The 27,947-nt window shown below is 46.7% G+C and overlaps 1 protein-coding gene across 3 annotated transcripts in view; it reads left to right on the top strand.

Moving 5' to 3' along the window:
- Positions 1–27,947, top strand: part of LOC144755373 (copine-5) — a 1,407,230-nt gene that overhangs the window by 364,401 nt on the left and 1,014,882 nt on the right. For 2 of the 3 annotated variants that reach the window (XM_078644209.1, XM_078644208.1), the window contains exon 2: positions 25,545–25,585. In XM_078644209.1, coding sequence (XP_078500335.1) covers positions 25,545–25,585 — 41 coding nt within the window. Of the gene's footprint in view, positions 1–25,540; positions 25,586–27,947 lie in introns of those variants that run through there. The other variant, XM_078644207.1, reaches the window with a different exon arrangement.

Raw genomic sequence — 27,947 nt, 5'->3', positions numbered from 1 at the left:
CCTCTCTCTCTATTTGGAGTTTGACAGCCCTCATTCTAGCCCTATGCTCAGCTTTCTGAGAAGCAGTCATGCCTCTCTCTGATTCTCTGGAGGCACTAGAAATATGAGAGTCCCCTGAGGGAGATCTCACTCTTCTGTTGCCTGGGAGAATCCCATTGTGGGTTCTGGGGAGGTGCTGGCCCTCTCCATTCCCCAGTAGGTCCAAGTTGGCCTGGCTAAGCCTGGCAACTGGAACCTGGCTACCCTGTTCCTGAACTTCTAAGTCCTCAACATCTGAGTCCTCATCTAAGTCATCATCATCCTCCTCCTCAGGGGGATCAGTTACAGGGGGGTTCTCTCCATTTCCTGTTTCTAGGGAAGCTTCCTTTGCCTTCTCTAAGTCATCCTGTTCTAGGATTTCTACCAGGATTTGGCAGGTGGGGCTTCTGCCCCTTTTTAACCCTCTTGCTTTGCACAAGGCAATCAAGTCTCTACGGGTTAGCTTGTCATATCCAAAAGTTGCCTGGGTAGGGTCAACTGTCACAGGATTAGACCCTGAGGCTTTTCCTGTGTCAGACATGGTTACTAGTGAGGTGTAAGTGGTGCACTTACCTACACTAAGTGTTTTCCTACTGTACCTTGCTAGTGAGTTGTAGTCAGGGTGTGCTAATCCCTTTAATCTACAACTACTAAGTTCAGTAGAACTTAATATGCTAAGCTTTTGATTTATATGTACCTAGAGGTACTTGATGTGATCTTTCAATTTGATATAAAGATTGCAATGGTAAAACAACAGCAAGCTCAAATCCGCACCGCTGCTCACCAATGTGAGAAGTTGGCCTGGTAGGGGATGTTTCCAATTCTGGAACCACCTACTACCTGACCAAACAGTCCCTTATGGTGTCTGGTTGTAAGTCAACCTTATTAGACAAGCTATCCTAGGGGTAGCATGGACTAAGCAGCCTAAAGGCTTAACTTAAGAGGTCGTGTTAAGCGAGCTGTTTTACCACATACAATCCTGTAATACCAAATGAAAGGACACCACACAAGTATATATTATAAAAATATATGTGTTTATTACTAAAAACAATCCCCAGTATTCTTTATGAATAAAGGGGCACAAGCGTTAAATCAAAAGCACTGTTTAAACATACAAGTTGCACAATTATGGATGAGGGCGGGTGGCCACTCAAACCATATACTAAACAAGTGGTATAAGAGAGACCACTCGAGCAGTGGTTAGGCCTAGGGCCTAGGGAATCGCTGGGAGCAGTCAGGACAAGCAATGCTGAAGTCGGGAATGGCCCTCGGGATTCGGGAGATGTGCGGAAAGCGCACGCATGCACCAATGTTAACCAATGGTGCGTAAAAGTCACAGAGTTAAAGTTTAAGGACACTTCCGCTGAACCTAGAGGAACAAAACTTAACACACAGACCCTAGAGGTGTGCACCAGTGTGGGAACACCGGCGGAGCAAAGTTACCTCACCCACAGGAAGTGGGTGCACAGGGTCGAAGTGGCGTCGGGTTTTGACACGCAGGCTCTTGGTGCTTGAAGCTGAAAGGGCTGCAGGCAGGGTGAAGACGAAGTGTCCGGTGGAGTCCAAGGGTGAACTCAAGTTGTAGAGTACCTGAAAGCAGAGGGGACAGAGTCTGGGTCACTCAGCAGTGACCAGGGTGGAACCAGGACGGAACCAGGCAATGTCGGGCGCAATCAGGTGGTCGTCGAGGAGCTTCTCTCCGCTGTCACGTGGGCTCTGGGGCATCTGCGACGTCCAGGAGCAGGTCACGATCTGTCCCACGCAGGCTCTCACCGTCGGTGCAGTCGGCTTCAAGTTTGGAGCAAACAAGCCTTGGCAAGAGCAATCCACGCAGGATCGGAAGATTGCTTCTCACTTGGACCAGGAAGGTCAGAGTCGGGGCTCCTTTTCAGGGGAGCTGGTGTGGATCTGGAGCAACCAGATTCACGAGTCTTCTTTGTAGTTTCGTCGGCACAGGGACCACTAGCCAGCGGGCAAGTGACTGGGCCAACGCGTTGAGCCAAATAGAGCCAAAGGGCCCCACGCAGCACTCGTCGAGTGTGGAGGGCTGAACTTCGGCTCAGGAGCAGCTCAGGGTGGGGGCTTCTCAAACCCCGGTGCACAGCTTCGAGGGTCACTCGTGGGCTGCACGGTCAGCGTCTCGTGGTCAATTCAAGATGGCGTGCCCCACGCTTCCGGTCGCCTCCACGGGTCTCAGCTCTGCAGGGACTGTGGATCGGGCTGTTGGAAGGCAGGCAAGCTTGATCTCGTCGATCTCAGTCGCTCGAGTTCCGGCGGGAACTGCAACTAAGTAGACGTCGAGGGCTGGATGGTGCCTGCTGCTGCAGGGTGGTCACTCCTTGACCACAAGGGAGATTCTTCGGGCTTCCACGTTGAGATAGAGGTCCAAGGGTCCAGAGTTTCGTTTCTAATGTTTCTTCCAGGAAATCTGATGTGCATTGGCACTGCTCCCACTCTTATTCCAATCTGGGGGGCGTGATTACCTGCTAGGTCCCCTCCTATGGGTGGGACCCAGGAAGTGGGTGGATACACCCCCTTCCTTTGATCCAGGCCGCCCTGGCACGAGGGCTGGAGTGCCCCAGAACCGGTTTGGCCGGATTATGCAAGGGGCAGCCTTGTGCGCCCCAGGCAGTGTCTGGTTTCTTTCAAACCTCCCTGCTACAATCCACTATCTCCTGTCTGGAGGGTGGTGACACCCTCCTGTGACAGGAAACCCTTTGTCCAGGCCCCATCTGCTGAGTTTCGGTCAACTGCAGGGGTCCAGACATTTGTCTGTGGCAGAGGCATCCATTTTGTGGATCTTAAGGTCTTTGGAGAAATTAACCGCATTTAGTAAAGGAACATGTCTTACCCCTCTAGAGGGGTGGAATGCCATCCCCGTCGCCAGAACTGGCGAGGGGATGGTATTCCAAATCGTATGACACCTTACACGACATGTTTTGATAAAGCCAAACCAAAGTTGCTATTTAACCGCGAGGATTATAAGGCACTTAAGAGTATATGGTATGGCATTATCCTGAAACAGCTTAGGGAGTTGTTCCCGACAGCTGCAGACAGGCTCAGCTCATGCTAGAGCTCCATCTCACATAAAACCACGCACCCTGCCTCCAGGATTGATGAGGCCTTCCATAGGAGTGGCTCACAGGTTTACATGTGTCCAGATATAGGTTTAGATATAGGTATACTATACCTAAGCAAGGGGTGATTACACCACCTTACCCCAGCTGAGTGATCAGCCAGTTGTGTCAATTTAAGAACCAGCCAGGGGTGGCAAAAGATATGCTGCAGCCCCTGGTAGGCCTTGGTGGCCCCTATGCCCTGGGCACCTATAGTGCATTATACAGGGGCTGACAAGGAGTCCATTTCCAATTGTGGTATGTACCTAGGGTACATGGAATCCATTTTACAGAGAGAGCAGATGGCCTGGGGCCCTGATTAGCAGGGAACCAGGTCAACTAAGTCAAAAAACCAGCTAAACACAGGCAAAAAATCTGGGGTAACCATAGTCAGGTAGCCACCTTCCTACAGTTACTTTTTCCCAATTTTAGCTCCCTCTTAATAATAAAGTGAAATACTATATTCGTTCATTCAGTCCCACTGTTAGTTACTTTTTTCCAATGTTAGCTCCCTCTTAATAATAAAGTGAAATACTATATTCGTTCATTCAGTCCCACTGTTAGTTACTTTTTCCCAATTTTAGCTCCCTCTTAATAATAAAGTGAAATACTATATTCGTTCATTCAGTCCCACTGTTAGTTACTTTTTTCCAATTTTAGCTCCCTTTTACTATTAAAGTGAGTGCATCTACCTCCAAGGCTCTCTCACTTCCACAGAAAGTGTAGCCAAACATGCCATTCTTCCGCTGTTATTCAGTAGCTTTGATACTAACGCCCTCTAACGTTTACAGTCATAGGGCCTCATTTATGAAAGCCTTGCGCCACCGATGCGTCACTTTTTCCCATGTTAAAAGTGACGCACCGGCGGCGCAAGGCCTTCATAAATAAGGACCATAGTGTTTTGCAGTAATTGCGTGTTGGTCAGACAGCTGCCTGTTCATGTTAGGCTAAGAGGAGATTGACGCTTGTGGCAACTGAACACAGGGCCAGGGGCCTGTTTACCCAGAGCTCTGGACACTGGAAGACAGGCTGTTAAACTCGTAGCAACGAAGGTTAGCAGAGTCTGACAGGACAGGGGACCTTACTTCCTGTCATGGTGCAGACACATTATCCCATTAAAAAGACCTCCTCCCTCTTGCTTGGGCTGGGCATCGCCTAGAATCCAGAAGTCCTTGGCCAGGGGAGCCAGTTTGCAATCAAAAATTGTATTGATCATTTGCCTCCAGGCCGCTTCCATCTGCTCGGCATAAGCCTGGAAAGACAGAAATAAATAATAAAAAGATGGACTATTTCTTGACTGGAGATGAGCTAAGATTCTAGGGATGGCTTGGAGAAAGTTTTTCCTTGGCTTCTTGCCAGCTCCCCAGAAGGAGGACAACTACAGTGCTCTGTTAAAACAACAATTCTATACATCTGGTGCTTTACAACATTCCTTAAAAACAAAAATAAGTAAACGCTGGTCCCTTTTATCAGTGCCTTTGCATTTTGCCTACATTTGAAAGGAGAAATTGTACACCAACCAGAGAGATGTTTTCCAAGGACAGTACTTTTTTTGGGACTGCTTGCCCCTCAAACTCATGACCAGGCCAGGGAACTAGATAATGCTCGACTGCCGTAACCTCGAAGACAGAGGAAACTGTGCTTCCCAAAGTGGAAAGGAGCAGACTACTGACCAGGAACATCTAAAAACACTTGCTTGTAGTCGGACTTGTACACGGAGATCATTTCAAAGAAGTGACCTTACAGGATCTAAAAGCATGTTGCAATAGACATGGCTAGAAGAGATCCAAGAACTGATATACCATCATAGATGGAGGTGACTGCAGATAATCCATGACTCCATGTGTGGACGGCCTATGTCACGCCCCCTTATCCTGCATCATTCTTGACATAGGAGTCTGCATCTGCTCCTGTACAGAGCTACAGAGCTTTTTTTCTCTTCGCTGTAGGCTTTAGGATGGTGTCCCATTGCCTGCATCCAATCATTCTCCTTTTAGAGCCTATACATCATTTACCCAGATCTTACGCTTCTTGAGTTCTCAAGGTCGGAGTCATGGCTATACCTTAATATTCAATTCTAAATGGCCAGAGCCAGCTGATAGGTCTAGCAGATGACCCCGGTCTCTCGGGTGTTTGAACCATCATGAAATCCCGGCCATAGCCAAAGCAAGTTTAGCATTTTTTGGAAATAGCCCCTGCATTTACAATTTTAAAAAAACCACAACATTGACTTGTGAGACCGAATTGGTCTATCTTGATCTTTGACCTCTGAACCAGGTGTTTGTAGGTACATTTGAGATACCCAGTCTGTATTTTGGATCAGCCAGAGTCATGAAAGGGGACTTTCTCAAGCCCTACTACAAAAGTTTACCATGATCTCGCTAAGAGCTCACTAATGCAGGGACTGCTAGACGTAGACTTCCAAGGTCAAGAATGACGGTGTTTTCTGTATAGTCTTCAGCCTTAAGAGACAGGCAGATGTTAAGATTTAGAAAGATAACACTGGAATAGAAGCTTGAGGCCATTCGCCACTGCCACTGGCTAAGGGCTGTCTCCCAACTCTGGGGCCAGAAAAAAGTAACAATATGAGAAAGTATAAAAATGCATTTTAACATCTGACCGAGAGTTGGATGAACACTCTGTTCTCTAGGAAGAGCAGGGGTATCATCCCAATTGTACTGAAACAAAGTATGTGGGATATATTGAATATACACCTCTGTTTGAATCCCTCTGCACTTCTCTATCCACCGTCATGTCCAGTGCTCTAACTTCTTCAGCAGACTTCAGAAGCTTAGAAGAGGATGTGTCAAACTGAGGTATTATCCTTGCAAGCAGCAGAATCGTTGGAACCTTATGATGCAGCGAGAAAGCAAAAGCGTGGATTTATTTAAGGAACAGAGGCTACATTGCCATCCCAAGGAAGGGTATGGACATCCCAAACTATGCTTCGTGATATAGTTTTACTCTTGAAGACAAGGTAGCTAAGTGAGCGCCAGCTGTTGAGCAATGGAAAACAACTAGCAGTTAGGTTCCCATGTGGGAAAGTTAGGTTACAGGTTCTTGTTATATTTTTCTCGATTGACCACTGCATAAAGTTTCTAAAAACGTCACCAGTGCCCTGGGGTCGCCATTAGCTCCCAGGTAATGGTTTGGATGAAAGGATAGACACAAATGACACAAAGCACAAAACTGGGTGGTCATAGCTTTTTATGGTACCCCAGCTGTACTGCAGCTTAAGAGACGTCCATCTGAAAATTAACTTATTAAGGTCCAAATATTTTAGGGTCGACCGAGCGTGTGGGTCCCTGTAGGTCAGTTGGGAGTGCTGCCAGTGGAAACTTTAAATCCCAATGTCATGGGAATCACTGGGCACAGTTTACAAATCACAACCTTTACTGGTCTGGCCCTACAGCTATAGAGTACCCTCGAGACATATTACAAGGCTGCATGGGCAAAGGAGCGTGCCGCACTCAATACAAGTCTCAAGGTGTCACTGAAGCTACAGCAATAATGATATTCTGTGCCATCATTTTAGAAGAACTAATCTAATAGCTAGGTGTAAAGTTTCCTTTAAAGGTGAATTCAATGACAAGTTAGACACAGATCAAGAGGGAGTGAGCTTCATTTCAGACGCCAAAAAGGAGAGGCTCCGTTCCTCTGCACGTGAATACGGTGCATTTGCAAGAGTGCTGATTGGTTGAGAGACGAGCATGGGCAGGAGAGTACCTGGGTCGCTTTCATCTTACATGACCCATACTGCACAAGAGTATAACTGCTGGAGTAGGGAGCCCAGTGATGCTGCACCTGCTTCAGATCTTCAACTGGAAGAAAAGGCCAATGATAAAGCCAATGTCGGGATGAAACAACCACTGTCACCTCAGTTTTGTCTGACTGAGTGTCGAGCCAGTAGATGATCTCTCTCGCACATGTGCGAAACCTTTCAGTGTTTGTTTCCAGATCACCATCCATCTAGAACATAATCTGGGTACTGTCTGGGTAAATTTAGAAGAGATAAATGGATAAGATTGATCACAGCCTCAGTATACATTATGAACAAGGCAGGTGATGAGGAAGAGACCCAGGGGACCCACGTGCCTAACACTTCATCTTTACACCCTGATGCCAGCCCTGAGCCAGCCGAGCTGTCTTTCAGACTCTTTCTGACGCAGGGTGTGGGAGAAGGCCCCTGGGTGCATAGACCAGAGAGGCTTTTCCTGGGCCCAGGAAGAATCCAGGCTTTGAGTACCAATACAGGGACATAGCAATGAAGGATTGCAGTCCAGATGGAAAAACATAGTCTTGCATGTCCACATTCCTGCATCTACAGGTTCCAGACACCCATAGATTCTGTTTTGTGAAGCCACATTCTGCAGATGGCATGGTGCAAAGCTTGGCATGCAGGGGAGGCAGCAATGTATTTACAAAAGAAAGTGTTGATAGTTCTCCTCCCTAAGGAATTCCGGGGAAGAGGCTGCAACCCAATTGTTCCAAAAAGATTCCGCCACCAACCAGCAGTGTCACCCATTACTAGGTGTATGGTAAATAATAATTCAGCAATAACGTTTTGCAAATGAGATAAACTTTCCCCATTTTTCTGTCATACTCCCTTTCACTTTGGCCACCTCTCTACTCCAGGTCACAGGTGGCTTGCAGGTATACATAATAGATGTGAATTTGTCCTGATGAAGGCAGGGATTCGATTCCAAGTACCGCCGAAACGCTGCGTCAAAAGTATTTTTGAAGAATTAGGACTTATGATGAAATAATCTTTTTCAGATCTGGAATGTGTTATTAATTATACTGTTTTTATTTTATTTTTTTGGTGATGTTTTGATAATTGACATGTGATATAATATTTGCAATGGTAGTAAGGACGGAGGATCTGCTGAAGGGTGTTACTTATTAAATGTAATATAAATAGGACTCTTTTTACATCTCAATAAGTCCAGATATACCTCATTTGTCTATGCAAGTCCCCGATTTATGAATGGTTGGATGTTTATACATTGGTAATGTAAAAGGTATTTTAATAATTATGTGAATAAGCCACTTTTGATATAATAAAGGAGACTGTCTGTGACTGATATTATTGAGTATGGTAATGTAAGATTGTAAGTCTTTTCAGGGCATACCTATTGTGGTAAGATTGCATGTATAGAATTTTCAGCGCAAAGGGGATTTGTTTTGTTTTTATTTTATTGCCTAGCCGTGCCCGCCTCTAAATGTGGCGGGAAATCATGGGTTTGACTGGTCGGGATCCCTGCCGATTTATGGCTGTACTTCTTCTCTGCAAATCCCTAAATGACCCCTGTGGTTTGGATTTAAGATTATCTATCTAATAAAGGTATTACATAGTGATGGTTGACATCCGAATCCTCATCTCCGGCAGAGATAAGCCATGAATGTGTCCCGTGCCACCCAAACGGAGGTCAAAGGTCCTTCAGGGAGGCTTTGGTTTCTGACAACCCCATCCCCCTCTCCCGGGGTTGAGAAATTGAATACAATCTATCTGTTATTTTCAGCAACTACCGGTAAACAAGCATTTACAATGCAATGGTCTCGGCATTATTAAAGGTAGAGCTATTGGCATTGCTCATGAAATTTTTTTTTAAAATCATAAATAAATGGCATTGTCATTTACATTGCCAATAGCTTAATCGTTAAATAAATGGCATTGTCATTTACAATGCCAATAGCGTAATTGCTCGCAAATGCAGGACCTATTGCATTTACACCCACACAGAGCCACACACACAAAGCCACCCACACACACATACATAACCACCCACACACACAGAGACCCCTACACACAGAGCCCCCCACACACACACCCAGAGCCCCACACACACCCAGAGCCCCCCCCCCCCACACACACACACACACACACCCAGAGCCACACACACAGACCCAGAGCCACACACACACACAGAACCACACACCCAGAGCCACACACACACACCCAGAGCCACACACACACACCCAGAGCCACACACACACCCAGAGCCACACACACACACCCAGAGCCACACACACACACCCAGAGCCACACACACACCCAGAGCCACACACACCCAGAGCCACATAAACACACAGGAGAGCAAGCACAGCGAGGGGGCAGGGAAGCAAGCACAGCCAGGGGGAAGGGAAGCAAGCACAGCGAGGGGGCAGGGAAGCAAGCACAGCGAGGGGGATTGACACACATCTTGTGGTATTTGGGGGTATTGCCTCTGCAAAGAGGTGAGGAAGGCGTAATTAGACCACTCAAGCAAAGCTATCTGGGCTCAGTCAAATGCTGGCCGATAGTTTCTTAATCAGAGTGTCTAGTGGTAGTGCTGTAGGCAGGTGGAGTGGGTAAAGTGGCCTGTGAACCGTCAGGCCCAGTACAAAAGCTTTGCCTCGTAATTACAGCCCTTTAATAAGCTACCCGGTCTCCCAGGGGGCTGCAGATTTCATTTCTTCTTACGCCCCCCTCCCACCTCCCTGTACATGCCAGGCTGTGTCTTTTGAAGTGCCAGAAAGCTACTTCATCCAACTGAGAAAGGGAGAAGGAGTCGTAAGGGTGGTGAACAAAACCACTGAACTCCGTAAAAATTATTTTTTTCCCCAGGAAGGGTAAGCTGAGAATGCTGCTTTTCAGTACACCTGTAAGACATCAGGCTCTGTGAAACTTCAGTCACTCCCGAAAAGTCGTACGGAGGAGGGGACGGGCAGTCCTTTCTGTCGGCCCGACTGCTGCCTGGGAATATATTTTTAAAGAGAAACTCACATGTTCGACTCTTTGATGTAGCTGAAGCTTTGATCATTGCGCGGCAAGCTTTTCGCCAAGTGAATAGTTGGGTTCATTAGCCGGTAGCTGGGCTCTTGGACAGCTGTGCTTTCCAGTGGACACCTGGATTGAGCAGCGGAAATCTAGTCTCCGGTGAGCAGTCATGGTGTTCAACTGGCTGCTGTGATCTGCAGCGGCGAGCCCTATTCTCCAGTTGGCAGAAGCTCTCGTTGGTGGGCATCGGTGTGCACCATTGGGCGACTGTATTAAGCAAAAGACTAATCCATTATCCTACAGGGGGCTGTTTGCTTCACGTGGCCGATGTTGATTCCAGGAGCCAGCCGTGGGCTGCAGCCCAGGTCTTGCTCCCCAGTAAGCAGCGTCATTCTCCAGGCCAGAGACGCATCCTCATGGTGACAGTCCTATCATCCGACGGGCAGCTTTGCTTTCCTGCTGACAGTTCTGTATTTGCACCCAGAGCCTGGCGCCCCTCACCACAGCGCCCCTCACCACATCCTCCACCGACCATAACAAAGCGGGTGTGGGACAAGGCCAGTGGTTCCTCTGATGAGTGGTTCACCTGGCTCGTACAGAGCCCCCGCCCCCGTGGTGGACTGCCTGGGTGGCCATGGGTGTGTAAATAATTCCAGATGCCCAGCTCGTCCTACTCCTGGCATGTGGAAATCACTCTGGTTTATTGGATGCTTCCAAACCTAAAGTGTTTAGGTTAAACAAGACTACAAATCCCATCATGCAAAGGGAAAAAAAGGGAACCTATGAGCTATTCATGGATAGAACTGGGAAAGTTGAGAGCTATGTTACTCCTAAAATCGGACTTGGGGTATGGGGTGGCTGGGTCAGATGACACTGTTTTCCCACAAAGTCTCGTACAACCCACGATGCAAAGCCTCGCTCTGTCCGCTCGCACGCCTTGCGTTTAGGACGTGTGGGATGGACCCAGCTTCCCAGCTCATATAAACGCAGAGTAAGTGCTTGGGTTTGCATAAGAAAGGCCAGAGAGCAGCCTAAAAGAGGCGCCAGCTGCTACCGCGGTGCCCCCTCGCCTCCTTCCCTGAACCCCAACTCGTAGGGCTGATAGAAACCCCCGCACTGACCTCCCCTCCCAGCTGCAAGGGCTCCAGACTGACTGCATTACGGATGCTGGGAGAGCTGTATAGGTTTTGCATAAATAAAATTATAACTTACGGTATGAGTGTTTAATTTCCTTAAAGCGGCTTCTGAGCATCCTGTGGTTGTCTAGATATCTGAAGACCGGCATTTGCGGGAAAGGAGGCAGGTCGGTGCGGGCGACGGTGCACCCGAAGACCCAAAAAAAAAAAATGGCGGCCGTAAAGGTCCGAAAATTTCGGATTCGGGGGCGTGTTTTTGGCGTTCTGAGTGACGGATGACGTCACAGGTGGAAAGAACGCCAAAAACACGCCCCCGAATCCAAAAGAGACGGGGCTTTATTGGAGTGTAGCTCCTCTCCTCCAATGGCTGGCCTCTGTTTAGGAAGCCAGCCAATGGAGGAGAGATGGAGGAGAGAGGCAGGTTCAAGCCCCGTCTACAAAACATTAAATCTCCGACCAAAGACTGCGCAAGCGCAGCCTTTAGGTCCTCGACCTAAAAAACGTGGTTAAGAGATATATTTCCTTCCGTTCTCGAAACTGCCGAAAATGTAGCGATGTTAAGAGTCACGTCAGAGCATGTACACATTTTGGGGCCTTAAGTATTTTGGCTTATTTGGGAAGCACCCAGAGTCGATCGAGTTAACAGTGTGTGCTTAAAACGCAAGCTGTAACAACAACAAAAAACTAAAGAACAAACAAATACAATACATACATTCCATTTGAGCTGATATTGTTATCATGCTGGCCACTGAAAACAGTTATTTGTTGTAGTCAGGCAACCTGAGGTCAGGAGGGGCAGCACTAGGTCACAAATGTCATGGCACTGAAGGCGCTTTCCCAAGTTACTTATCGAGCACAGTCTCCTGTAAACCAGTCCTGGATTCCCAGAGGTGACTGCGTGCTGGGAGGCCTGTTGTAGTCATTAAACAGCAGAAAGGCGCAGAAGCGGTTACATCTGTGCAGTTAGAGATACCCTTGCACAGGGCTTCCTGGGACGAGCCCTGCGGCCAGGCAAGGATGGGACGGTGCCTGCCTGACCTCTTGTACATACCAGGCCTTGACCAATGCCGGAACATTTCGAATTAAAACTGGAAGTGTCTTTTAAGAGCCGTGGTCATGCAGCAAGCCACTTTAAACGCTTCTCTGACCCACATAAAGCCGGTGCTGCTACCGGCCGGCTCAGAGGGCCCCCCAAGGGCCCCCCTTTCTGAGGTTCCAGCGGGGGTCCAACACTAGTGTTCTCCGAGAGGCATGATCTGACATAAAAGAGCATCGCAGCCTCTTAAATGAATGAATATGGGTCTTATATAGCGCCACAACGCAGTCCGAATCCCCCGACGGGCAGTGTCCTTGACTGAAACACGGGGTGTGCACAATGTCTGGAAATGATAGGTTTCGGATTTTTTGGGGGAGAGCGCTGTATTTCTCAGCAAAGTTGTACACAGGGAGCTGGGAACATAGAATATAGACTCTGCTTTCCTTACAGCTGTAGCGTGTTCAGTGTATGTGGGAGGGTGTTTGGCTGCATGAGGGAAAGTAAACGTCAACGTTCTGAAGTTTTGTAGGTATCTTTGCATTTTCGTATGGTTGGGTGGATAGCTTTGCTCAAATTCCAAACAAGGGAATCCTAATGGATAGTACCAGGGGTGGCCTTGGGCATGTGCAAGCTATGCACCTGCACAGGGCCGCCAAACCACAGGGGCCGGCACGCCAATATATATCCTTAATATAATAATCCTCTGAGGATTTATACATATTTGCGTGGCGGCCCATGGCAGGGATTTGGCGACCTCCGGCTCTGTTCCACTTCCAAACACCCTGATCCCCCCTCTTCCGGGGCCCCGCCCAGACCCCCTCTTCCGGGGCCCCCTACCTACGCTCCCTGCCCAGGGCCGCCATGAGCCTAGAGCCGCCCCTACTCACACGCCCAAAAATAAATGCGATGCGTTCTGTTTTTTTCTGTCGAGCTACCAGTAAAAGCTGTACGGTTGCAAAATACCTATTGTGGCTTACCAAGAACTGAAAGGGGCCTGCAGATCCGCTATTGTTTACCACTGGTTGGCCTAACTGTCACTCTCATATGCATGTTTCTTATTCAATGCTTTTCCTTGTCCATGTCGCATGTGTCCCTCTCTATGATCACAGCCTCTTTACCATTTCTCTGATTGTCTGACTTCTGTCTCCACTGCTGCTCTTTAGGGAACTTTTCTTTTTCTTCTTAAGAACTCCAAGGGAGTGCATGTGTTTTTGAGCTCTACCTCGCATGCGTTTCTCTCCCCACGCTCCATGCTGCGGCCTCCTTCATGTTGCAAACTCTCTCTATCGTGTGCTTCTCCCTCGCCAAACACCCTGCCTCTCTCGCACTCTGAGTTTCTTTCTTGGTTGTGTGTCCTCGCACACTACGTGTTACTCTCCCACGTGTGCTGCTTTTCCTCTCTGCTGCTGGCTCCCAATTTCTCCCCCACCCCCTCCTATGTTGCCTGCGATGGCCATATCTTTTTTAATTTTCGATTTTGGGTGGGGAGGCCAGGCTACAAGTTTCTGCCGCCTCCACCTTAAAACACAACTTCCTTTACATATGTGTTTTAATCTTCTGTACAGCATCATCATAAGACATTGGTAAAGCTGATAAGTCTCCAAGGCGAGAGCTATTAGCAAAGCCAATGCTTATTTAGGTCTAGCTTAGGCAGGGAGGTGTCTAAACAGGGCTATTGGTTCGAATACAATACAGTGGGCTTTGGGGCTTCCTCCTTCAATCATTGGCTCTTTTTACCCATTGTCTCTCAACTATTGGATGAGACATTGCCATCTTTTGTCTAAGCTCAATGGAGTATTGGTCTTATTTTATTTTATTGGCCGTTTAGCGGTATCCTTCCACCATCAATGGAGTGCCTTCATTACCATTTAGAAGGGACTATTTTGCATCTCCCTGCATGTCCAGCCATCTGCTCCTCGTTGAATCGTTTGAGCTAGAAACAAATCTTATGCAGCAGATGATAGGTTATGTGACAAATGAGTCAAATCTTTCATTAGGCTAAAAACGCTGAGACTACACAATCACATAATTCCATTGGCCCTGGGTATGACTGTCGATTTGTGTGTTATCTTAGCTTTTTTGCAATTATGTACCTCTCTCAATGCCTTGATTTGTGGGTACAGAAGTAGATGATCTGAATTTTTTGCATGCAAAGGTGTAGATGTTATGACCTCTTCAGCCACCTGTAGAAGTGTAGCTTGTGTGAGCTGCGTGGCGTGTCTGAATTAGTACAGCTCGAATTTCTAACTTGACTAGTGTCTGATGTTAGTGTCTGTGCTTGTCTGGGTAGATGTATTTGGTGTGAATGCTGGGCTTGCTTCAGTAAGTTTAACTGGAATGAGTGTCTTTGTTTACCTGCATGGACATGGCTAGAATCAATGTCTTCGCTCTACTCTGTAGCCTGGATGCTTTGTATTGCCTTCATGGTATCTAAACACCCAGGTGAGAGAGGATATGTTTATTAGCATGGCATTCTCATAGAAGCTGTAGACTTGAGTGATATTAACGCTTTACGGTCAGTGTTTGTGAACATAGCTTTTACTCTTTCCTGTATTCACCTTCCCCGAGCCCCCCCTTTATCTCTCACTTTCTCTCTAATCTGTAGTGTCATCATGTTATTTTTTTCTTCTTTCCTACCCTACCACTCCCTCCTCCTTCTTTCATCCTACAGAGTTCAATATCACTTACTCCCTATGTTTAGCTCTTGTGTTTACCTATTTCTTCCCTCTTCATTCCCCTCTTTTCTGCTCCCACCCTTGGACAGGTATAATATTTTAAAGCGCTTGTTGTCCGACAGAAGACAGTCCTTGTCCATCTAGTCCGCTTTGATAGTTGACGCAGAAGCATGATTCCAACTAATCATATGACTCCTTTCCCCCCATTTCATATAAAAGCAGGTATGACTCATCCCAACCCAGCACGTGTCATCTACATACCTAGCTAAAGTCACGTGGTTTCATTCTGGTCAGTGTCTGTTCCCAGTCTAAAGAAGCATGCTTTCCCCACCCCCACAATCAGTGTTATGGACAATAAAAAGTCGGACTGATATGGGAATTTGACACTTACCAAACAAGCAAGCACTGTTCTAAAACTTCAGAACTTTTAAATTGACTAAATTAATATTCACTTTTCACCCTTGGACGTTGAGCACAATTTTGAAATTCTGTTATAATATTGTCTTTATTTATTTATTTTAAGGATTTTTAAGGCACCACTGACAGGGACGGACCCTGTTTCGAGGCGTCCGAGGACAGATAGGTATTTATTAATAATACAGGTATAAATGATATTTATACCTGCATTTTATGCCCGTGAATTTCTATGCATTTGAGATGAGAATTAATTATTGGCGGGTGGGTGTTTAATAATAAAGAAATAAGAATGGTAAATGTGTCTGCCCCGCAGTGTTATCCTGCCACGGTGATCGGCCCTGTTGTAATTCTCATAGCAGCATGTGTTTAGATATACAGGGAGATCTTTAGGTGTCCACTGTGGGAAGAGATGTCTAGGGTTCCGTTCTGGGGACCTGCCCTCTCACTGGCCTGCGACTCCTGACAATTCACGCCTAGGAGCCGGAAGTGGGGTAAGTGCATGGTAGCACATTTCAGATGCTCTGACGGGGGACATTCAATACCACAATTCAAGAAACCCTCAGAGGGGAGGGGGAGAGTAAAGAGAGTGGGAATCTAAAAAAAATAAATCACGTCGCATTGAAGCAGACTGGGACATATTCAGGGTAAACAACCTTTACAACACAACTTTTACCATGCGGTGCCTTTACAACGCAACTTTTACAACGCAAACCATTACAACGCATTGCGCTGGGGGGCGCTCTAGGATAGGGAATGGGTTTAATGTACTATCCAACACCTTCCCTACTATCCACCGGGACTGGAGTTGGAATAGTAAATTAAACAATTCACTATCCAGCGCCTAAAAGCACTATGCGTTGTAATGGTATGCGTTGTAAAAACCGCGTTGTAAAAGCATGCGAAGTAAAAGCATGCGTTGTAATGTCATACATCCCATATTCAGACTAAATGGGCTTGGGTGTCCCATTGCCGGCAATGCCCAAATAAGTACAAGAATTTGCTTTTCGACACTCTGTGGCATCCTGGTGTAGTCGATGATTAAAGTTAAACACATTCTATTTGTTGTGCACATCCCCATGTCTAGCCACTGTCCTGCATTTAAACAAACGTTCTTTAACTTCCTTGATTCTGCTTCTGCATGGCGCCATTTTAGGGAGCTCCCTCTAGCATTGTGGGTAATCTGTGATGTCACTTATGGTAGAGCCCATAGTCCTGCTAGTACAACGTAACAGCCAACAACACATTGCTGGCGCTAAAGCCTGCTCATACTGCAGAAGCGTTGCAATTCGCGGAGCTTTTTGCTGAAGGTGGGATAAGAGAGTCTGTGTTGTAGAACACTGCAAGAGAGTCTGTGTCATAGAGCGCTTGAAGAGAGTCTGTCTCACAGAGCGCTTTAAAATAGCCTGGGTCTTAGAGCGCCATTAGAGTGTCTGGACCATATTAGTATAAGAACGTCCCCGTCATCCTGGTCAAACTTTTGCATAGGAGAGTCTGGGCAATAGGACACAATAAACCAAGAAGTGGCCATTAAAGGAGCCTGGGCCATTGAGCGCTATGTGAGAGTCACTGTCATAAGATGCTAGTATAAGGTTTTCCTCTAGAAGTGAGCATGCGTCATAAGGTGCTAGTATAGAGTTTGCACTCTAGCACTCTAGAAGCGAGCTTGTGTCATAAGTTGCTTGGATAACGCTTGCACCGTAGCAGTCCTCTAGAAGCGAGCATGCGTCATAAGGTGCTAGTTTAAAGTTTGCACTCTAGCACTCCATAAGCGAGCTTGTGTCATAAAGTGCTTGGATAACGCTTGCACCGGAGCACTCCTCTAGATGCGAGCATGCGTCATAAGGTGCTAGTATAAAGTTTGCACTCTAGCACTCTAGAAGCGAGCTTGTGTCATAAGGTGCTTGGATAACGTTTGCACCGGAGCACTCCTCTAGAAGCGAGCACGCATCATAAGGTGCTAGTATAAAGTTTGCACTCTAGCACTCTAGAAGCGAACTTGTGTCATAAGGTGCTTGGATAACGCTTGCACCGTAGCAGTCCTCTAGAAACGAGCATGCGTCATAAGGTGCTAGTATAAAGTTTGCACTCTAGCACTCTAGAAGCGAGCTTGTGTCATAAAGTGCTTGGATAACGTTTGCACCATAGCAGTCCTCTAGAAGCGAGCATGCCTCATAAGGTGCTAGTATAGAGTTTGCACTCTAGCACTCTAGAAGTGAGCTTGTGTCATAAGGTGCTTGGATAACGCTTGCACCGTAGCAGTCCTCTAGAAGCGAGCATGCGTCATAAGGTGCTAGTATAAAGTTTGCACTCTAGCACTCTAGAAGCGAGCTTGTGTCATGAGGTGCTTGGATAACGTTTGCACCGGAGCATTCCTCTAGAAGCGAGCATGCATCATAAGGTGCTAGTATAAAGTTTGCACTATAGCACTCTAGAAGCAAACTTGTGTCATAAGGTGCTTGGATAACGCTTGCACCGTAGCAGTCCTCTAGAAACGAGCATGCGTCATAAGGTGCCAGTATAAAGTTTGCACTCTAGCACTCTAGAAGCGAGCTTGTGTCATAAAGTGCTTGGATAACGTTTGCACCATAGCAGTCCTTTAGAAGCGAGCATGCGTCATAAGGTGCTAGTATAAAGTTTGCACTCTAGCACTCTAGAAGCGAGGTTGTGTCATAAAGTGTTTGGATAACGTTTGCACCGGAGCACTCCTCTAGAAGCGAGCAAGCGTCATAAGGTGCTAGTATAAAGTTTGCACTCTAGCACTCTAGAAGCGAGGTTGTGTCATAAAGTGCTTGGATAACGTTTGCACCGGAGCACTCCTCTAGAAGAGAGCATGCATTATAAGGTGCTAGTATAAAGCAAATGGTTTCGTCTGAAGGAAGTTTCTATATCTGCCCTAGGATCCATCTAATTAATACCGTCATGATGAGTGTTGATGAGTAAAGACCAGGGAATGAAACAGTGCTTAATCGTGGTCTGCTGCCCTCCTAATCTCGTGACGACTTGTTGAATAAGTCCTTCAGGGGCTCTAATTAACTCATTCTGCGCGGGAGTCGCCTGCAAACCCACCGAAGACGCACACAATTAGAATTAAGCAGCCGGTTACACGTATTGATCGGTAGATTATTGCAGCCCAATGCGACCGAGTTCAGTTCCATGAAGGAAGATTGTAGGAAAATATATTTGTTTGTGTCACCGCTGCTACGTGAAAGCCCAGAAGTTACAGTGTCTCCCGCAATTACTGCACAATACAGCATTAATGTGCCCTGCAGGTTTCCCAAATGCCAGAGGTGCATATCTAGAGCTGCTAATCAATAACACAGTGACCTAGGCTCAAACCACCTATTTTTATGACCCTACGAACATATAAATAAACAACGCATGTGCAACGGGCTTCTGATGTTACTTGTTGTATCATCCTTCTGGCTGCACTGGCAGAAACTCAAAAAATACCAAGTCGGGCAGCAGGCTATAGTAAGCACACACTTTTTTGAAATACAATTCTTTCACTTCCCGTACCTGAATGCATTTTATTTTATGCAGACACACTCTTTGGCGTCGTTATAGAGACTCGAACCCAGACCCCCGGGACCGAGGTCGAGCGCCCTAGCCGTTAGGCCAACTCCTCTCCGCCTTACGTGATCGTGTGTCGCACCAAATAAGCAATTATAAATTAACAGCTGCCTGATGCCGAAAGCCGAGTGAACTCCAGTACCTCATCCAACCTGAATGTATCACTTGGCCGGTTTGAATCCCGGATAGTCGGTCACAGATGCATATTGCAAACCGCGACCATTCTTTACACCCCCCCGCCCCCCCCCCTCCACCTATTAATTGTAATCAATGCTCCCAGTCACAGTTAAAGAAGTCTAGTCCAGTTAAAATAAATAAACGTTTGAAATTTTTCACGGAGGTGGAGGAACTAGAACTTGGGCCATACAAAAAAGAACCAACAGGGGCAGAGAGCGTCCAGTGCTAGAACCGGACAAGGGTGGAACCGTGAAAGAAAAGACCAATAAGCCTCTGTACTGCCTCCCAGCAACAAACCACGGGCCCCGTCCTGGGCAAAAGTACCCGCACGTTGAACCCGTCCCTTAAGCACCTGGCCCGTCTATGAAAGAACACATCCCCACAATGAGGCCCGAAAACCCCATGCCGCCAACCAGGCGCACGCTCACCATTTTTAAAACTGGAAGCGGTAGGTGGAGGTGGCTGCTCGCACCGCCGGAGACCGACACAGCTGTTCCCCCAAGGCGCGTTGGCTTCTCCGCCGACTGGACCAGCTGCTCCTCACTCTCGCGGATCACGGATCGCTTTAGCCTCCATGCATCGATGCAGTGGCGGTGATCCTTTGGAATAGTCACGACGCCACCCGCTCATACCTGCAAATAGAAAGGGAAAAAATTAAAAGAAACAAAGAAGCCCCGAGCGCGGGGCACAACGTTCAGCGAGGGAGCGTCCAGGGACAAGGGGGTCTCCTGGGCGCTCCCCACTTCTTATTCCCGAGGGGCCGGTCGGCCCCTCCTATCGCCCGCCCCCCCTGACCCGGACCCACTACCCTGGATCCGGGTCAGGAAGGCCGCCGGCCAATCGGCGGTGGGCCGCGCTCCCAGGGCACGCCCCCACCGCCGAATGACCACAAAGGGGAAAGGGGGGGGCGACGGTCGCCGCGCCGCCATGCGTGCGGGGGGGCCGAGGGCCCCCCCTTTTCATTTTGGGTGGGGAGGCCAGGCTACAAGTTTCTGCCGCCTCCACCTTAAAACACAACTTCCTTTACATATGTGTTTTAATCTTCTGTACAGCATCATCATAAGACATTGGTAAAGCTGATAAGTCTCCAAGGCGAGAGCTATTAGCAAAGCCAATGCTTATTTAGGTCTAGCTTAGGCAGGGAGGTGTCTAAACAGGGCTATTGGTTCGAATACAATACAGTGGGCTTTGGGGCTTCCTCCTTCAATCATTGGCTCTTTTTACCCATTGTCTCTCAACTATTGGATGAGACATTGCCATCTTTTGTCTAAGCTCAATGGAGTATTGGTCTTATTTTATTTTATTGGCCGTTTAGCGGTATCCTTCCACCATCAATGGAGTGCCTTCATTACCATTTAGAAGGGACTATTTTGCATCTCCCTGCATGTCCAGCCATCTGCTCCTCGTTGAATCGTTTGAGCTAGAAACAAATCTTATGCAGCAGATGATAGGTTATGTGACAAATGAGTCAAATCTTTCATTAGGCTAAAAACGCTGAGACTACACAATCACATAATTCCATTGGCCCTGGGTATGACTGTCGATTTGTGTGTTATCTTAGCTTTTTTTGCAATTATGTACCTCTCTCAATGCCTTGATTTGTGGGTACAGAAGTAGATGATCTGAATTTTTTGCATGCAAAGGTGTAGATGTTATGACCTCTTCAGCCACCTGTAGAAGTGTAGCTTGTGTGAGCTGCGTGGCGTGTCTGAATTAGTACAGCTCGAATTTCTAACTTGACTAGTGTCTGATGTTAGTGTCTGTGCTTGTCTGGGTAGATGTATTTGGTGTGAATGCTGGGCTTGCTTCAGTAAGTTTAACTGGAATGAGTGTCTTTGTTTACCTGCATGGACATGGCTAGAATCAATGTCTTCGCTCTACTCTGTAGCCTGGATGCTTTGTATTGCCTTCATGGTATCTAAACACCCAGGTGAGAGAGGATATGTTTATTAGCATGGCATTCTCATAGAAGCTGTAGACTTGAGTGATATTAACGCTTTACGGTCAGTGTTTGTGAACATAGCTTTTACTCTTTCCTGTATTCACCTTCCCCGAGCCCCCCCTTTATCTCTCACTTTCTCTCTAATCTGTAGTGTCATCATGTTATTTTTTTCTTCTTTCCTACCCTACCACTCCCTCCTCCTTCTTTCATCCTACAGAGTTCAATATCACTTACTCCCTATGTTTAGCTCTTGTGTTTACCTATTTCTTCCCTCTTCATTCCCCTCTTTTCTGCTCCCACCCTTGGACAGGTATAATATTTTAAAGCGCTTGTTGTCCGACAGAAGACAGTCCTTGTCCATCTAGTCCGCTTTGATAGTTGACGCAGAAGCATGATTCCAACTAATCATATGACTCCTTTCCCCCCATTTCATATAAAAGCAGGTATGACTCATCCCAACCCAGCACGTGTCATCTACATACCTAGCTAAAGTCACGTGGTTTCATTCTGGTCAGTGTCTGTTCCCAGTCTAAAGAAGCATGCTTTCCCCACCCCCACAATCAGTGTTATGGACAATAAAAAGTCGGACTGATATGGGAATTTGACACTTACCAAACAAGCAAGCACTGTTCTAAAACTTCAGAACTTTTAAATTGACTAAATTAATATTCACTTTTCACCCTTGGACGTTGAGCACAATTTTGAAATTCTGTTATAATATTGTCTTTATTTATTTATTTTAAGGATTTTTAAGGCACCACTGACAGGGACGGACCCTGTTTCGAGGCGTCCGAGGACAGATAGGTATTTATTAATAATACAGGTATAAATGATATTTATACCTGCATTTTATGCCCGTGAATTTCTATGCATTTGAGATGAGAATTAATTATTGGCGGGTGGGTGTTTAATAATAAAGAAATAAGAATGGTAAATGTGTCTGCCCCGCAGTGTTATCCTGCCACGGTGATCGGCCCTGTTGTAATTCTCATAGCAGCATGTGTTTAGATATACAGGGAGATCTTTAGGTGTCCACTGTGGGAAGAGATGTCTAGGGTTCCGTTCTGGGGACCTGCCCTCTCACTGGCCTGCGACTCCTGACAATTCACGCCTAGGAGCCGGAAGTGGGGTAAGTGCATGGTAGCACATTTCAGATGCTCTGACGGGGGACATTCAATACCACAATTCAAGAAACCCTCAGAGGGGAGGGGGAGAGTAAAGAGAGTGGGAATCTAAAAAAAATAAATCACGTCGCATTGAAGCAGACTGGGACATATTCAGGGTAAACAACCTTTACAACACAACTTTTACCATGCGGTGCCTTTACAACGCAACTTTTACAACGCAAACCATTACAACGCATTGCGCTGGGGGGCGCTCTAGGATAGGGAATGGGTTTAATGTACTATCCAACACCTTCCCTACTATCCACCGGGACTGGAGTTGGAATAGTAAATTAAACAATTCACTATCCAGCGCCTAAAAGCACTATGCGTTGTAATGGTATGCGTTGTAAAAACCGCGTTGTAAAAGCATGCGAAGTAAAAGCATGCGTTGTAATGTCATACATCCCATATTCAGACTAAATGGGCTTGGGTGTCCCATTGCCGGCAATGCCCAAATAAGTACAAGAATTTGCTTTTCGACACTCTGTGGCATCCTGGTGTAGTCGATGATTAAAGTTAAACACATTCTATTTGTTGTGCACATCCCCATGTCTAGCCACTGTCCTGCATTTAAACAAACGTTCTTTAACTTCCTTGATTCTGCTTCTGCATGGCGCCATTTTAGGGAGCTCCCTCTAGCATTGTGGGTAATCTGTGATGTCACTTATGGTAGAGCCCATAGTCCTGCTAGTACAACGTAACAGCCAACAACACATTGCTGGCGCTAAAGCCTGCTCATACTGCAGAAGCGTTGCAATTCGCGGAGCTTTTTGCTGAAGGTGGGATAAGAGAGTCTGTGTTGTAGAACACTGCAAGAGAGTCTGTGTCATAGAGCGCTTGAAGAGAGTCTGTCTCACAGAGCGCTTTAAAATAGCCTGGGTCTTAGAGCGCCATTAGAGTGTCTGGACCATATTAGTATAAGAACGTCCCCGTCATCCTGGTCAAACTTTTGCATAGGAGAGTCTGGGCAATAGGACACAATAAACCAAGAAGTGGCCATTAAAGGAGCCTGGGCCATTGAGCGCTATGTGAGAGTCACTGTCATAAGATGCTAGTATAAGGTTTTCCTCTAGAAGTGAGCATGCGTCATAAGGTGCTAGTATAGAGTTTGCACTCTAGCACTCTAGAAGCGAGCTTGTGTCATAAGTTGCTTGGATAACGCTTGCACCGTAGCAGTCCTCTAGAAGCGAGCATGCGTCATAAGGTGCTAGTTTAAAGTTTGCACTCTAGCACTCCATAAGCGAGCTTGTGTCATAAAGTGCTTGGATAACGCTTGCACCGGAGCACTCCTCTAGATGCGAGCATGCGTCATAAGGTGCTAGTATAAAGTTTGCACTCTAGCACTCTAGAAGCGAGCTTGTGTCATAAGGTGCTTGGATAACGTTTGCACCGGAGCACTCCTCTAGAAGCGAGCACGCATCATAAGGTGCTAGTATAAAGTTTGCACTCTAGCACTCTAGAAGCGAACTTGTGTCATAAGGTGCTTGGATAACGCTTGCACCGTAGCAGTCCTCTAGAAACGAGCATGCGTCATAAGGTGCTAGTATAAAGTTTGCACTCTAGCACTCTAGAAGCGAGCTTGTGTCATAAAGTGCTTGGATAACGTTTGCACCATAGCAGTCCTCTAGAAGCGAGCATGCCTCATAAGGTGCTAGTATAGAGTTTGCACTCTAGCACTCTAGAAGCGAGCTTGTGTCATAAGGTGCTTGGATAACGCTTGCACCGTAGCAGTCCTCTAGAAGCGAGCATGCGTCATAAGGTGCTAGTATAAAGTTTGCACTCTAGCACTCTAGAAGCGAGCTTGTGTCATGAGGTGCTTGGATAACGTTTGCACCGGAGCATTCCTCTAGAAGCGAGCATGCATCATAAGGTGCTAGTATAAAGTTTGCACTATAGCACTCTAGAAGCAAACTTGTGTCATAAGGTGCTTGGATAACGCTTGCACCGTAGCAGTCCTCTAGAAACGAGCATGCGTCATAAGGTGCCAGTATAAAGTTTGCACTCTAGCACTCTAGAAGCGAGCTTGTGTCATAAAGTGCTTGGATAACGTTTGCACCATAGCAGTCCTTTAGAAGCGAGCATGCGTCATAAGGTGCTAGTATAAAGTTTGCACTCTAGCACTCTAGAAGCGAGGTTGTGTCATAAAGTGTTTGGATAACGTTTGCACCGGAGCACTCCTCTAGAAGCGAGCAAGCGTCATAAGGTGCTAGTATAAAGTTTGCACTCTAGCACTCTAGAAGCGAGGTTGTGTCATAAAGTGCTTGGATAACGTTTGCACCGGAGCACTCCTCTAGAAGAGAGCATGCATTATAAGGTGCTAGTATAAAGTTTGCACTCTAGCACTCTAGAAGCGAGCTTGTGTCATAAAGTGCTTGGATAACGCTTGCACCGTAGCAGTCCTCTAGAAGCGAGCATGGGTCATAAGGTGCTTGGATAGAGTCAGAGCTGACCTGCCCTGGATCACAGAGCACTAGACGAGAGTATGGTTCACAGTGTGATGTTGAAGAGTCTGGACCAAGGAATGCTACAAGAGAGTGCCAACGTATAATATAAGAAAGTTTGTGTCATAGAGTGATTGTAGAGGGTATGTGTTATACAGCACTGGAAAAGAGCCTGGGTAATAAAAGTTTTGAGGGAGTCTGGGCCGTGGGATGTTATAAGTGAGTCCTGGTTATACGGTGCTATCATAGGATCTGTAGCATAGATCACAAGATGAGAGATTGTGTATTAGAGTACTTTCAGAGTTGGTATGTCATATGGCGCTATAATATTAGCTGGGTCATAAGGGTTTAAAAAGGCCCAGGTCCTGCTCTCTTCAGGCAGCAGATCCTCTTCCATCTCTAAAGCTCCCTCAGTGGAGAGCGGCCAAGGATTGACATCCCTTCGCTTCCACTGCTCCAATGACACCATGAGCACCTCAGGATTTTTCAGTAGAGACTTCTAGCAGACGACGAGAAGGGTGTTGGGTCATTGCCGCCCCACAGGGCACGCAAGAAGCTGGATTGGTTGGGGTTCCAGTTGAGGATCACTGAGGGTTATCCTGGCCAGGCATGACTTTCTTTGGCAGGGCTCTCTGATAGCCCTAGCCGAAAAGGTGCTGCAATCCCGGGTTGAGGTTCATTGGCAGAGTGATGTGTTCGCAAGCATGTACTGGGACAGCAGAAGAGCTGCAGTTCAGGCGTAAGGTGTCTTAGAGAGCAGGGTGGGTCCCAGTATAGTAACAGAAGTGGAGTCGCAGGTCAGTGTCGAGGCCTATTAAAGTGCGGTGCGGGTCCCAGAACTGGAACAACATGGATTCTGACAGCATGCCTGTGGCATGTTTGCAGAACTATGCATGCGGGTCTAAGATATGGGGTAATCGGGCATTCCTCAGGTTTGGCGTTAGCTTTATTAGCTGAAATGTGTGTGGGGACAATGTATAAGTCTGTGGTGCCTTCAAGCGTGATCGTTGTGTTTGACATTTTACCAGCAGTCATGTATGCAATGAAGCAAACGACTGCAAGACTTTAACTCAATGTTTTTCTCTTTTAGGAATCTTTTGGATAAGGACACGTTCTCCAAGTCTGATCCTAGTAAGTAGTACTATCCATGCTATGTCTTTCCCTAAACCCTCTTTCATTCTCACTTGTTCACTGGTGTGGTGTCCTGTTCGTTCATCTGTGGAGAACCTGACCCCCTTGTTATCAATTTTAGTTGTTGATTGCTCTATATTGGCTTATCAGTGCTTGAAACAAGGTGGCGACCAGTACTGAAGATCCTCCCACACACATCTGTTGTGTTTAAGTGATTTTTGCTTCGCATGGTTGCAACTGTCCTTTATTTACAAATGCATTGCCATTTATAATGCGCTTGTGCATCATGTTGGACACGCTAGGACTCACAAAAAGGAAGTTAACTGTTCAAAGAACTCTTGTTCAGCAGTCGAGAAGATCTATGAGGTGTCGGTGAAGGAGGGGGCGCACACTGTCAAGATCACAAGGGCCATTTAGTCAGAGATGCTCTACTGCTAAACCCAAACCTGGCATCTCTTCATGATGCCCTTGTAATCATGCATTCTCTAAATGACAGGCACTTTGGTTATAGTATATGTGTTCAACTAAATAGTTCTCCCTAGAAGAGGAGACAAACAAAGACCTCTTCAGATGAAAATCCAGATTCTGACCATCAGGCAGATCTGAAGCGATAACTAGGGAAATATTCCAATATTTCCAGGACTAAAATGGTACAGGCAGGAAGAAATTCTCATCAGAAGCAAGTCATGTATGTCTTCAAGGCCACTGAGTGCAGTCCTCTTGTGCTGCTTTCAGATCTGGATGGAGCGAGAGTTCTCAGCCTCTTCATCCTTGACATGGTCTTTTTGCCCCCGTTCACAGAGTTTTTCCCTGCACCTCATATTGCTAGTCGACAGAGTTCACATGGCTCACATCTCACCTGTATCTATACCCATTCTGTGGGTTATACATCTGACCAGACCTTGCTTCTTCACCTAACACCATATCTCCTACATAAATACTCCTCACCTGTGATATGACACATCCTCCAAGACCACCTTAACGCTTCACAGAACACCATGCCTTGATTTGAGCCTCAGTGGCTTTCCACCCAAATCTGTGCCTTATACAAGGACATGGCTCCTCACCTGTGGCAATGCCCCCTGTACCAAACCCCTGCTTCACCACCTAATACCATAGAATTTGCTGATCATTACTCTGCATCTCACTCATTGCCTCTTCCTCTCTGAAGATCACCCTCCCTCTCATATTAAAGAGCTTGCTAAAGGAAAGCATTGTATTGCGATTTATATAGCGCATTGACTAGTAATTTGGAAAGAGTTAGTGCTGGGGTCCAATGTTTTCCTCAGAAGCCCGCAGCCAGCCTCTTTCATCTGTCGCTGTTAGACCTTGCATCTTTGGCATGTTTTTCCATTGTCTTTTTGCGTCTGACCTCCTGTTTTGGACTGTGTGCTGCATTTTGTATTTGCTGATATTAGAACTCTGGGCACTTTACCACTGCTGATCAGTGCTAAAGTGCATGTGCTCCCTGTGTAAATTTTGATTGTAATTTTTGATCCACGATTGGCATATTTGATTTACTGGTAAGATCCTTGTAAAATGCACTCTGTGTGCGCCCAATGCCTGTAATTCAAATGCTACTAGTGGGCCTGCAGCACTGTTTGTGTCAGCCACATAAGTAGCTCTTCAAACATGTCTCAGGCCTGCCACTGCAGTGTCTGTGTGTGCAGTTTTAAACTGCCATGTTAACCTGGCAAGTGTAACCACTTGCCAGGCCCAAACCTTCACTTTTACTACATTTAAGGTACCCCTAAGGTAGGCCCAATGTAGCCCTGTGGGCAAGGTGCAGTGCATGTGAAGGGTACTGGTGTGTTTTACGTGTCCTGATAGTGAAATAACAGCAATTTTGTTTTTCCGTATTGGAAAGCTATCGCTCCCATGGGTTATCATCGGAGCTGCAGTGTAACAAGTGTAACTTTCAATTGGGAAGAGAAAGAGATTTGGAGTTTGGACTCACTGAGCTCAGAATTTTAAAATACAATTTTTAGTGAAGGTGGTTTTTAAATTGTGAGTTTGAAAATGCCACTTTTAGAAAGTGGGCATTTTCTTGCTTTGCCATTCTGTGTCTCTGCCTGCCTCTGGAATCCATGTCTTGTTTAGCCTGGCAGGGGCTGTTTGTGCATTCACTCTAGACAGTCACACAAAGGGAGCTGAGGTGTTCCCTGCATATCCTGGGCCCATCACCAGGCTGATGGGCCTTCCTGAGCTAGAATGGTCAGAGGTGTTGTCAATGACACCTCAATAGAGCTGCGCCTGGCCTCTCACAATGCTGTCTCTACCCCCCCTGTAATGTGTCTGAAGGCATGTCAGGGCAAGGTAGAAGAGTGGAGAAGTGTGGCTCAATGGTTAGAGTGGCAGACCC

The sequence above is a fragment of the Lissotriton helveticus genome, chromosome 5_1 (genome assembly GCF_964261635.1).
Source record: "Lissotriton helveticus chromosome 5_1, aLisHel1.1, whole genome shotgun sequence".
Classification (NCBI taxonomy): domain Eukaryota; kingdom Metazoa; phylum Chordata; class Amphibia; order Caudata; family Salamandridae; genus Lissotriton; species Lissotriton helveticus.
This window is presented reverse-complemented; position numbering and strand designations above follow the sequence as displayed.